This window comes from Lathyrus oleraceus, chromosome 5, assembly GCF_024323335.1.
Source record: "Lathyrus oleraceus cultivar Zhongwan6 chromosome 5, CAAS_Psat_ZW6_1.0, whole genome shotgun sequence".
Taxonomy (NCBI): Eukaryota; Viridiplantae; Streptophyta; class Magnoliopsida; order Fabales; family Fabaceae; genus Lathyrus; species Lathyrus oleraceus.
This window is the reverse complement of record NC_066583.1, coordinates 150,348,437-150,361,371: the sequence shown is the minus strand read 5'-3', so window position 1 is coordinate 150,361,371 and position 12,935 is coordinate 150,348,437. Positions and strand designations below refer to the sequence as shown.

General features: G+C 36.6%; 2 protein-coding genes across 2 annotated transcripts; one reads left to right on the top strand and one right to left on the bottom strand.

Annotated features, from left to right (window-relative positions):
* The first annotated feature begins 1,641 nt into the window (after positions 1-1,641).
* Positions 1,642-2,121, top strand: LOC127079350 (secreted RxLR effector protein 161-like). The gene has a single exon (XM_051019745.1). It carries the CDS (start codon positions 1,642-1,644, stop codon positions 2,119-2,121), a length of 480 nt encoding a protein of 159 aa, XP_050875702.1.
* A 5,486-nt stretch (positions 2,122-7,607) lies between these two features.
* On the bottom strand, positions 7,608-11,500 carry LOC127079145 (probable receptor-like protein kinase At3g17420). Its single transcript, XM_051019564.1, has 10 exons — positions 11,225-11,500; positions 11,049-11,131; positions 10,710-10,941; positions 9,972-10,550; positions 9,629-9,877; positions 9,380-9,543; positions 9,190-9,266; positions 8,967-9,114; positions 8,663-8,812; positions 7,608-8,570 (listed from the first exon to the last, which is right to left on the bottom strand). Exons 1-10 carry the CDS (start codon positions 11,376-11,378, stop codon positions 8,331-8,333), a joined length of 2,076 nt encoding a protein of 691 aa, XP_050875521.1. The 5' UTR covers positions 11,379-11,500; the 3' UTR covers positions 7,608-8,330.
* Between the last annotated feature and the right edge of the window lie 1,435 nt (positions 11,501-12,935).

Sequence of the window (12,935 nt, the reverse complement as noted above, 5' to 3'; positions counted from 1 at the left end):
TTACATTAGGGATTGTTGATTCTGTCATGGCACTACGTGAAACCAAACCTATGATCAATTATCAGAGTACACCTAAAGAGAAAGAAAAATTAGCTAAGTGGGAGAGGAGTGACCGACTTAGCTTGTGCGCTATTAAGAGGACCATTTCTGAACATTTGATAAGTGGATTTCGTGAGAAAGAGAATGTTAAAGAATCTCTTACTGCTATTACCAAGTGTATAGCTGAAAAAGACAAACTCAAGAAGGAAAGAAGTGATTTAACCCTTATGATTGTTCATGATAAACCCCATTATGGTAAGAATTCTTGGAAAAATAAGAAATACACTCACATTGTTTCTCATAGACATCCTGAGTTTAGGAAACCAGGTAATGGTCAACACCATAACATAAGAGGTCCTAAATCAGTTGCTTTTAAGAAATTCTTTTGGTGTTTTTGGTGTAAGGAAAATGGACATAAGAAAACTAATTGTCATGATTTTAAAACTTGGTTAGACAACAAGAACAAATTTGAAGGTAATCATTTAACTTTTGTCTATTTTGAATCTAACTTAGTTGATGTTACCATTAATTCTTGGTGACTTGATAGTGGTTCTACAACCCATATTGTTGTGTCCTTATATGGGTTCAGAAACCAACAGAGACCAAACTTGAGGGAAAGCAAGCTCAGGGTAGGAAATAATCTTAAAGTTATTGTGGGGCTAGTGGGAGATGTAAGATTAATTCTAGGAATTGGTTTTGAACTTGTTTTGAAAGATACATCTTGCGTACCTTCTTTTAGGAGGAATTTAATTTAGTATCTCGTTTGGATAAACTTTTATTTCAGTTTGCCTTTTATGATGGAAATTTTTTAATATTTGGGAACTAGTGAAGTTGCCAATAAGTTGTAAGGCGATTGGCTGCAAGTGGATATTCAAAACAAAGAAGGACTTAAAAGGTAAAATTGAGAGATTTAAGGTAAGACTTGTGGCTAAGGGCTTCACACAAAAAGAGGGGATTGATTTTAATGAAACTTTTTCTCTTGTTTCCACTAAAGACTCTTTTAGAATCGCTATGGCCCTTGTAGCATATTTTAACTTGGAATTGCATCAGATGGATGTTAAGACTGTTTTTCTAAATGGTGATCTTAATAAGGAGGTGTACATGCAACATCCCAAGGGTTTTGTGACAAGTGATAATAAGCATTTGGTTTGCAAATTAAGAAAATCTATTTATGGTTTAAAACAGGCTTCTAGACAATAGTACTTAAAATTTGATGAGGTTGTGACTTCCTTGGATTTTGAAGAAGATAAAGTTGATCAATGCATCTACTTTAAGGTCAGTGGGAGCAAATTCAATTTTCTCATATTGTATCTTAATGATATTTTGCTTGCTAGTAGTGATCTTGGTCTACTTCATGAGACCAAGCTTATGATAACCAAGTTCTTTGATATGAAAGATCTTGGTGAAGCATCTTTTGTGTTGGGAATTGATATACACATAGATAGTTCATGTGGTGTACTTGGCTTGTCATGGAGGGCTTATATTGATAGAGTCCTGAAGAGGTTCAATATGTAGAAATGTAAGCCAGGGGATTTTCTAGTTACTAAAGGTGACAAATTCAGTAAAGATCAATGTCCTAAAAATGAGAGCGAGTTGGCAGAAATGAAGGGAAACCCCTTTGACAATGTGTTGGGCAGCTTGATGTATGCTCAAGTATGCATTAGACCTGACATTGCTTTCATAGTTGGCGTCTTGGGACGATACCAGTATGGTCTTGGGAATAATCATTGGATTGCTGCTAAGAAAGTGATGAGATATTTGCAGAGAACTAAAGAGTATATGCTTGTTTTTAGGAAAGATGACAACTTGGAAATAGTTGGGTATACTGACTTTGATTTTGCTGGATGTGTTAATGATAGAAAATCTACTTCCTGTTACATAAAAATTGGAGGTGCAATATCTTGGAAGAGTAAAAAGCAAACTCGTGTTGCCTCTTCTACCGTGCAAGAAGAGTTTATTGCTTGTTATGTTGTTGTCACTCATGTTGTTTGGTTGAGAAATTTAGTGAATGGACTTCGCATTGTTGATTCCATTGCTGAGCCATTAAATGTTTACTGTGATAATAGTGCATCTGTGTTCTAATCTAAGAATAATAAAATTTCTAGCGGTTTTAAGCATTTGTAGTTAAGGTATTTAACAGTCAGAGATCTGTAAAGAAAAATGTCATTGTTGTTGAGTATATTGATATTGATTTCATGCTAGTTGATCCCCTAACTAAGGGACTTAGCCCATTATGTTCAAAAATCATGTTGAGAGCATGGACTTGTGAGTTCTTTTGATGTACTTGGTTAGTCGGAGTTTGTTCTTTATGTCATTTTCTCATCATGTTCTATTTTATTTTGGACAATTTAAGTGTTGAATTGTCAAGTACTTTTTATATTAAGCAATTAATTTTACAATTAATATTGTTATTATTATTTGTCATTGTTTATTTACATGTCAATTGTTAAAATTGGGACTCAGTGTCAGGTTTTTTTACCGAGATAACCCAGTTTTTCGAAAAAATTCCCAAAATACCCCACGTTTCAAAAAAATTCCCAAACTACCCCACTTTTAGGAGGTGTCGCCAATTGGATTGGCGACTCCTCTTAAAACTTAAAGGGAGGCGCCAATTGGATTGGCTAGGGCAGGTGCCCTAGCCAATCCAATTGGCGCCTATGTGTAATTTTTAAGAGGAGGCGCCAATCCAATTGGCGACACCCTTAAAAAAGCCTCAAATGAGAAAACCTCCAACACAAAAGTTGTAGATCTTTTCAAGACAATGAATTTGGACATAAATTTTGCATCATTTGGAATTGTTTTGAGAAAGTTATGGGCAGTTGAAGTTGGACTACTGAGTTTTTCAACTGTTATCTGACCTATAATGTTTTGCATTATCGCATGTGTTTCTTTTAGAATTATGAAATTTTGTCCAACATAACATTTGAAGTAGGCATCTCAAATTTTGCAATGAACTTTGTCCCACCTCAAAATAATTAAAAATGAGTGAGTTAGGTCCTTGCGAACTTGACCCAAAATTAGGGTTTCTGTCAAAACATGTGTATGTGAATTTTGCCAAAAGGGACCAACTTCAAGCCCTTCTGTTTGAATGATAAAAGCCTCAAATGACAAAACCTTCAACATAAAAGTTGTAGATCTTTTCAAGACAATGAATTTGGACTAAAATTTTGCATCATTTGCATTTTTTTTGAGAAAGGTATGGGCACCTGAACTTGGACTCTTTGACATTTCAATTGTTATGTGGCCTATAATGTTTTGTATTATCATATGTGTTTATTTTTGAATTATGAAATTTTGTCCAACATAACAATTTAAGTAGATATCTCAAACTTTGCAATGCACTTTGTCCCACCTTAAAATCATAAAAAATGAGTGAGTTAGGTTCTTGGGTAGTTGACCCAAAATTAGGGTTTCCGTCAAAACATGTGTATGTGAATTTTGCCAAAATGGAGTTTAGACAAAGAAACCTAATGTTTGGAGTTTACACAAAGATAAATTTGATATAATACGACTTGATATTAATAAAATTTGGAGTTTACACAAAGAATCCTAATGGTGATGACCGGGATCACCTAAGCGACCTCCGGTCCCACATCCCCTAGCTACCCTAACCCTTGGCCCTAACCCACGTTGACGATTCTGCACCGGTGTTTGTTCATCTGAGGGGCTAGAAGCATCATTACCTCCTACAGGAGAAGATCCGTTGAGGTATTCAGCCAACTCAGCATAGTCTTCAGTATTCAATGATGGTGTACCGGCGTAGCTGAGCTCATGACCCATGCCAGAGAAGTTGGGGTGTGGTTGACTCATGGATGGGCGACCGAGACGGTTGAAGGGAGACATGGGTGTGAATGATGCGTCTAGGAAAGGTTGGAAAGGTTGTTGGGGTGTTTGGAAGACACCACTTCTTGATAGCTTGCATGGTTGACACATCAACTCACACTGTCTTGCATGACTGACACATCATCTCAGAACTAGCTAGCATGGTTGACACATCAACTCACACTGTCTTGCATGACTGACACATCATCTCAGAACTAGCTAGCATGCTTGACACATCATCTCAGAGTAACTTGCATGACAGACACATCATCTCAGAACTAGCTTGCATGCTTGACACATTAACTTTTTGGTGTAGATGGTCGGCACGTGGTATGAGTTACAACAGATGTCCGAGACACTGTATTACTCAGTATCGCAACCTGTTGGATCACCTTCGACCGACAGACGTAAGCAAAATAACTTCATTATTTCGTCATATTATGTTAACTTTTTCTACATTCATTATAATCCTATCTTCTTTAACATTTCAGTTCATTTGGCGTCCATACCTTAATCTGGATCATGAGCATGAGGTCAACACAGAAGACGCAGCCGTATGGACAGCATGCACACCGATAATGCAGTTCACAACTGTGGAGATGCACAACACCGATCATGTGAAGCTGCAGTTCGGTATGGTCCAGAATATCCCAGATCCCCCAGCTAGTCTAGGAGAATGGCATATGCGTAAAGTGAACGACCAATGGAACTTCAACCCTTGGCAAACCTTCGCAAGATTAGAGTGTCGCAAGTGGAAGCACCATCATGCCCATGTCTTAACTGACGCAGTCATGCCAAATGAGGTAAAACCAAGTCGTACTTATATGGCTTGGTACATATCGGTTGGTTTTCAATTCATCGTCGATGATATATACCTCTACGACCCACGCCAGACAAGTTACACACAAGAAGGATCAACATCTAACCCCCAACAACATTCTCAGCCTGGTTTCTCACAACCACCTATCCGTCAAACTTTCTGTTCCACAAACACACAAACATACAACCAAAACATGCCATTCACCCAACCCCAATACCAAGAACATACCCCATACCACCACCAACAAATGGACCATCAACCTCAGACCGAACATCGCTTCGCCCCCACACCATCACTCTACCAAAGTCGCCTTAGCCAAAACACTAACCGCCCCTCCTCCTACCGTAGCCAAGAAGCCCAAACATCACAAAACCAAAACATCCCACAACCCTATGTATTCAAAACACCCCAACAACCTTTCCAACCTTTCCTAGACACATCATTCACACCCATGTCTCCCTTCAACCGTCCCGGTCGCCCATCCATGAGTCAACCACACCCCAACTTCTCTGGCATGGGTCATGAACTCAGCTACGCCGGTACACCATCATTGAATACTGAAGACTATGCTGAGTTGGCTGAATACCTCAACGGATCTTCTCCTGTAGGAGGTAATGACGCTTTTGGCCCCTCAGATGAACAAACACCGGTGCAGAATCGTCAACGTGGGTTAGGACCAAGGGTTAGGGTAGCTAGGGGATGTGGGACCGGAGGTCGGTTAGGTGATCCCGGTCATCACCATTAGGATTCTTTGTGTAAACTCCAAATTTTATTAATATCAAGTCGTATTATATCAAATTTATCTTTGCGTAAACTCCAAACATTAGGTTTCTTTGTCTAAACTCCATTTTGGCAAATTTCACATACACATGTTTTGACTGAAACCCTAATTTTGGGTCAACTACCCAAGAACCTAACTCACTCATTTTTTATGATTTTGAGGTGGGACAAAGTGCATTGCAAAGTTTGAGATGTCTACTTAAATTGTTATGTTGGACAAAATTTCATAATTCAAAAATAAACACATATGATAATACAAAACATTATAGGCCACATAACAATTGAAATGTCAAAGAGTCCAAGTTCAGGTGCCCATACCTTTCTAAAAAAAAATGCAAATGATGCAAAATTTTAGTCCAAATTCATTGTCTTGAAAAGATCTACAACTTTTATGTTGAAGATTTTGCCATTTGAGGCTTTTATCATTCAAACAGAAGGGCTTGAAGTTGGTCCCTTTTGGCAAAATTCACACACACATGTTTTGACAGAAACCCTAATTTTGGGTCAAGTTCACAAGGACCTAACTCACTCATTTTTAATTATTTTGAGGTGGGACAAAGTGCATTGTAAAATTTGAGATGTCTACTTCAAATGTTATGTTGGACAAAATTTCATAATTCTAAAAGAAACACATGCGATAATGCAAAACATTATAGGTCAGATAACAGTTGAAAAACTCAGTAGTCCAACTTCAACTGCCCATAACTTTCTCAAAACAATTCCAAATGATGCAAAATTTATGTCCAAATTCATTGTCTTGAAAAGATATACAACTTTCATGTTAAAGGTTTTCTCATTTGAGGCTTTTTTAAGGGTGTCGCCAATTGGATTGACGCCTCATCTTAAAAATTACACATAGGCGCCAATTGGATTGGCTAGGGCACCTGCCCTAGCCAATCCAATTGGCGCCTCCCTTTAAGTTTTAAGAGGAGTCGCCAATCCAATTGGCGACACCTCCTAAAAGTGGGGTAATTTGGGATTTTTTTTGAAACGTGGGGTATTTTGGGAATTTTTTCGAAAAACTGGGTTATCTCGGTAAAAAAAAAACCTCAGTGTCATTGGGACCACTGTGCCTATGACCGACGTTAGTTTGGAGTTCGAAGCATGGTTATAATTTTGAGTTCGGCGTCTTCGGGATCATTATACCAATGGTCGATGTCATGTTGGAGCTGAGGTATAATTTTAAGCTCGGCGTTGTCGGGATCACAGTGTCGATGGTCGACGCCATATTGAAGTTGAGGCGTTATGGTTTGTAAAACCATGCCATTTCTTTGTCTTCAATGCATTTGAGAGAAATTGTTAAGGACTGACAAAGAAAATAGCAGTTGATTGTTGGATCATATTGACATATGTTATTTTCTTGTCAAACTCCACGTTGATGACTAATTAACGAAATTCGTAGTATTTGTAACCACTAAATGTTTTATGTCAATGAAGGATATAATAATCGTCATGATTCAATACTGTTTGCCTTTTGTTAGATGAAGTCATATTCAGACACTAAACGTGGAATCATGCATTTCCTTAAAATGCGTCCGCATTTTAAAAAATTAGTCATTAACCTGAGAGTCGTTTTCAAAATGTATTTTAAAAATAAAAATCACACAATTGATTTTGCCCAAGTGAGAGAATGTTAGATTTATCTAACTTTTGTGGGCTACAAAGAATTGTTGTTTAGTTTGTGAAAAACAGGTTAATCGTGATTCTTGTGAGATCCATAAATAAACATTTTTATGGATTAAGTGGTCTTTTTAATTAAAAGTTGAGTATCTGAAACCTGATTGGCGTGGAAAATGTGGGTTTTAACCCTTGGCTCATAATGAGTAAAGACTAGGGTTATATATATTATATGACTAGGTTCTCATGAAACACTTGCATTGAGAGTTCTGAACAAGAACGTGAGATATAGATGAAGATCCGATCATCTATCTTTTCAAGAACCCGAATCATTACTTAAACAAATAATTATTGATGTTCTAATTTCATATAATCGGTCAATAACTACTTCTACGTACCGTAAATACTATATACAAATACACTGTGGTGCTATTATTTTAAAGCTAAAGTCAATAACATAAATATACATTGTCTCCAAAGTCCAAACTTGTAATACAAACTTCAAAGATTAATATTTTGACATCAGATCTTCAAAAATAACATTTGTATATGAGGTTCATCTTAGTCAGCAATTAGATATGTGAATGTCGAAGTTTTACTTTGAAAATGACCTATTTACACTGGAAATATAACAACTTACATAAAGGATTAACCCAAAACCCATAATACAAATCCTATTTACAACTTCGCACTTCATAATAATAGAATCTAAATCCAATGAAAGTTACCTCACCCTTACGAAGACTTTATAAACGACAGAGTGTATCATGTTTCAACCCTGAGAAGAAAAATGGTTACAGTAGAACAACAAAAATCGAATCTGTCATGTTTCAACTAATCAACCATGACACACACCAATGGTCTAAGTGAATTTTGGACGCACCACCATAGAACTAAGAAGCAAGAGGTCGATCTTTAGTGGCAGAATATACACTCTTCATTTTTTTAAAATCCAAATCTACATGCTAGCCTGCAAAGAGTTTGCTCCAGAAAGGCCAAATGTTTCTGATAAGATCCTTTTGTAGAACAGACTGAAACATGGCTACAAAGTCAAGGAGGGGGACATTTTTTGAGATCCTTTTGTAGATCAGACTGAAACATGGCTACAAAGTCAAGGAGGGGGACATTTTTTGGACCTCTCTTCCAAGACCCAATTCGCGCTGCCGCAGAATTTTGAAAATCTAACTTAGGGAAACAAAATAATATAAGCAAAACATGCATTTGATTTCCAGACGATACCGTGGTGAAATATTTAATCAAAACTTGAGCAGCGACTCCATCTTCCTTGCAAATAATCCTCCAATGAGACACTCTGCTCAGTGCTACTGATAGAAACTGCATCATCCTCCAAGTCCAGCAAAGCAAGGTTAAGGTGGGACTGGATATTTGTTCGAACTGGTTCCTCGTCAAATCCATCATGTGTCTCCGGTGCACAAACTTCTTGTTCTGCCCATCTTGTTACTTCTTCATCACCATGAAGAAGTTTCAGTATCTGCATTATTGAAAAAACGTGATTGATATCCCAAAGGACACATAGTGTGAGACAAACAGAAGGGAATGAATTTGCGTAGGCAAAGGACTTACAACTCGGATTTGAGGTCGCAATCTAGGAACTCGTCTAATACAAAGAGTAGCAGCTAAAACCATTCTCTTGATCTGGCAATCATTGTATTTACTGCCAAGGCTTGGGTCAAGCAACTGGGAAATCTTCCCACTTTTCAAGATTGATGTTGCCTGAAATTGGATGTGGTCATTAGTCATATTGACTTCCAAGTTCCAACTCTTAGGATGAAATACTTATGGAATGCAGAGTTCTAGTATTAGCACATACTTACAGTGTTGTAACTATCTTAGATGCTGAACTTATAAGACTCTAAAAAAAACTTACCCACATAACAAGGCTCTCTTGGCCCTTTGGAGATTCATTGTTAATGGGTTTCCTATTGGATAGAAGCTCAAGGAGTACAACACCAAATGCATATACATCAATTTTTTCAGTAACTCTACCGTGCATAAAATATTCAGGAGCTAGGTACCTGCCAGATAAAACCTTTTCAGACCGAATCAAATAAAGATAAACAAGGGAAGATAGAAAAAGGAATGCTACTCACCCAAATGTTCCGGCAACATCAGTACAAATAATATGAGAAGAAGAAGAACCCCAACTAGCCAGTCCAAAATCTGAGAGCTGAAGAAATAAACATGTGGCTTAGAGGAAGGGTATAGCTGAAATCATGTAGGAAGAAATATAAAAAGATGACAATGCCTATCAGAACAAGGAGAGTAAATATATTACAGCACCTGAGCCTCAAAATCATCTGAAAGAAGGATATTAGAAGATTTGACATCCCTATGGATTACAGCTCGGGCACAGCCATTATGCAGATAATCCAAGGCCTCGGCTACACCCACAGCCACTCGGTACCTCTCTTGCCAGCCAAATGAATTATAGTTAATTCTGTTACCTATTCCAGAGAGCACAAGAAAAACAAATTAGAGAAAGTAATTACACAATCACTTGCAATTTACAAACAATGCCAAATAATCTACCGTGAAGGTTTTCTTCTAGGCTTCCTCTTGATAAAAAATCATAAACCAGTAATAAATGGTTTCCCTCTAAACAAAAACCAGATAGAGATATTGTGTTCTTATGATGCAAAGTTGTAACAATCTCAACTTCTTGAGCGAACTCTTTTACCACATTCTCCGACGGTTTCAAAATTTTCACAGCCAATTCCTTGCCTTCGGGAAGACACCCTCTGTAAACATCACTACTGCCACCTTTGCCAACCAAATTATCTAAAAACACAATTAAGGAGAGTATCAGAACATATCTCAAGCATGTGGGTAGAATGAAAACTGGGAAACAAAAGTTGGATTGATGAAAGCTTACTGGATGAGAAGTTTACAGTTGCAGCAACAAGTTCCTGCAAACTATACAATCTACAAGAAGCCGAGTACTTCTCCCGTAAAACCAACAATTCTTCAGGAAGGCTACCTGCACCACTGCAAAGAGTGGGAGGAGGTAAGATGATAGCGGATCCAAACGGCACAATGGCACCACTCTCCCCATCCAGGGTAGACTCATCAAGTTGATCAATATTAATCTGTTTATGATCTGGATAGACTACAGCTGAAGAATGACTGCTGGAATGTCGTATTGCCCGTTGGAAAACAAATGTATTTTTTGGTGAAGACTTAGATGTATGCTTTTTGTGCTGAAATACATTGCGAATGAGTGACCAACCAGGTTTTGTCTGTTTAGAAGTACCCACCACGGAATCATCGTCAAGCTTTTGAAACGGTACCATAGCAAGCGGGTTTTCCGTTTCACAATCATCAAGCAAGTCCCCTTGATTATATTCAGTTTCCGAAATCTCTCGCAGAGCACAACTTTCACAATTCTTCACACTTTTATTAGTAAAAATCACCAACGATCTTGATGATAAATGTGGACCTTCGTGCAATTTTTCTGCCATAACAACAACACTCAAATAAACTCCCAGAACAATAGAAGAAAAAAAACACAGGACCATTGATGAATAACTGTAACACAATTCACAACCAAAGCTGAAAATAGCAATAATTCATATACAAAAATAAACCAGAAAAAGAAAGCGGGAACCAAAACCTTGATCACTAGCTTCTCTTTGAAAAGCGATTTTGCCATTATCAACAGCGAAAACAGAAACACACTTATGCAATTTCTTCGCGCAATACTTAGCAACCCACGAAGACGAACGGATTGTATGATGAGATTTCGAAGTTCCTAGAATCACCGTCGAAACTCCAAACGCTCTCGCCTCTTGCACTAGAAGCTTCCGAACCGAATCACCTCTGCACACTTTCAACCTAAGATCAACCTGAAGATCAAAAACAACACAGTGAATTTCAGTTTCCAAAAACCGATAAAAAATCTTTAAACTGTTCATTCATCATTTTCCCTCCCTTTCTCGACATCCTAACGAACCTGCTTCAAATTGCAGAAGCCTTCGTAAACGGCGAGAACTGAATCGAAAGTCTTCACCAGAGATAGCAGCGACGATGTTCCCTCTACACATAAACATTCACATTCTATATTCAACACAACGGTTTCAACAAAAGCAATGCTAATAGAAAGAGATAGAACGAGAAAGAGAGAGAGACCAGTTACGGTGTCGAGAACGTGAAGCGCGATAACGAGGTCACCGGGCTCGGCGACCTTAACAAGTGCCCACGTCAGCAACTCGCGGCTCCGGGGATCTAATTTAACTCCGACCAACACTTTCCGACCACCGGCTCCGTCGTCGATTAACTTCATTGGGAGAATCACTTCGTTGTTTTTTCTCTCTCTCTCTTCGTGTTGTTGCTTTATCTTGGGAATAGCGAGAGGGAACGAATCATGGTTGAGGGAAGGACTGTAAAAGCAAACTGTCTCGGAAGAAATGTTACTCTACTTCTAGGTTCCGTGTGCGCGATTTTAGATTCGATCTGAGCCGTTCCTTTGCGCCGACCATGATCGTGTTAATGTAATTTATTTTGTTTAGTATATTAATTATATTAATTAATTATGAATTGTCATGCACTTAATGGACCCGTTACTGACGTGGCAGACGCTAAATCACAAATACCGGGATAGTGTGTGAGAGAAAACACTGTAGCGTAGACATCGGAGACCGTGCTTTGAAAATGACTGATTTGAAGCCGTTGATTCTTTCACGGTGTTAAACAAATGCAGTCTCCTTATCCTACATTTTTCAAAGAAATTTATAACTGATGTCGAAATTTTAATTTTAAAAGAAAAAGAAAAAGAAAATTAAAATTAGTGTGAGTCAAAACTTTGATGCTAGTAAGAACCATTTTTATTTTGGTAAGTTAATTAATGATTGATTATTACTAGTCACTTTTAAATTTAATTTAGAAAAGAATTATTCTGATATTCTATATTCTATATTGATTGTGAAGAGTTGAAATAAGGTAAGATATACTTTGCCCTTTGAACTGATGTTCATTATGAAGATTTGATAAGATATACTATACTATAAGGGTGAAGTCATTCAAAGTATATACTTTAATGCGATTTATTTCTAAAAAGAAAAATGATACTAGTAGTTGTTTGATGCAGGGAGGGCTTGGTTATTTAGAATGATTATGCTTCCTTATACATGTATTTACAAATCTTTTTAAGGTACTAAGCTAGTAAAAAATAAAAATGATGAAGAAATAGTATTTCTTTTTTGACAAACAACTTGCTACTCCCCCGTTTTAAAATGGATATTATTTTAATCAAAATAAATTTCACTTTTAATTATGAAAAATTGATAGATGTTTTTTAATTGTGTCATGCACTACGTGTGCAATTTTTGAAGATTATATTACGCTTTACATTTATGTAGATTAAAAACATATTTAATTAATAAATTTTGTTTGAAAGAATGTTATGTTTTTTGTTTTATAATTTTATTAGATTTTGTAGTTTATTGAAGTTTTAAATGATACTGTACTCATTTTAATATGAAAAATATATTTGATCATATTAATTTGATTATTTATTTTAGTCTATTCACAAAATAAATTATTCTTTATTTTTAAATAGTTGACACGATTAGTTTGATTAGGACATATAAGTTGTGTCATCTTATTTTATGTTTCACTTATATCTATTTTTTAATTTAAATTTATGAGTAAAAAATTAATAATTAATAATAATAAAATTAAAACTTTAATAAAATGTATTAAACGAAACACCTAAATCTCATATTTAAATAAAAAAATTAATTGTAAATCTCAAATCAAAAATTGAAGTTTAATCGGTGATTTTGTTTGATGTGTCTCTTATTGTTCTCATTTTATCTTTTTATTCATGTTCCTTTTCGAA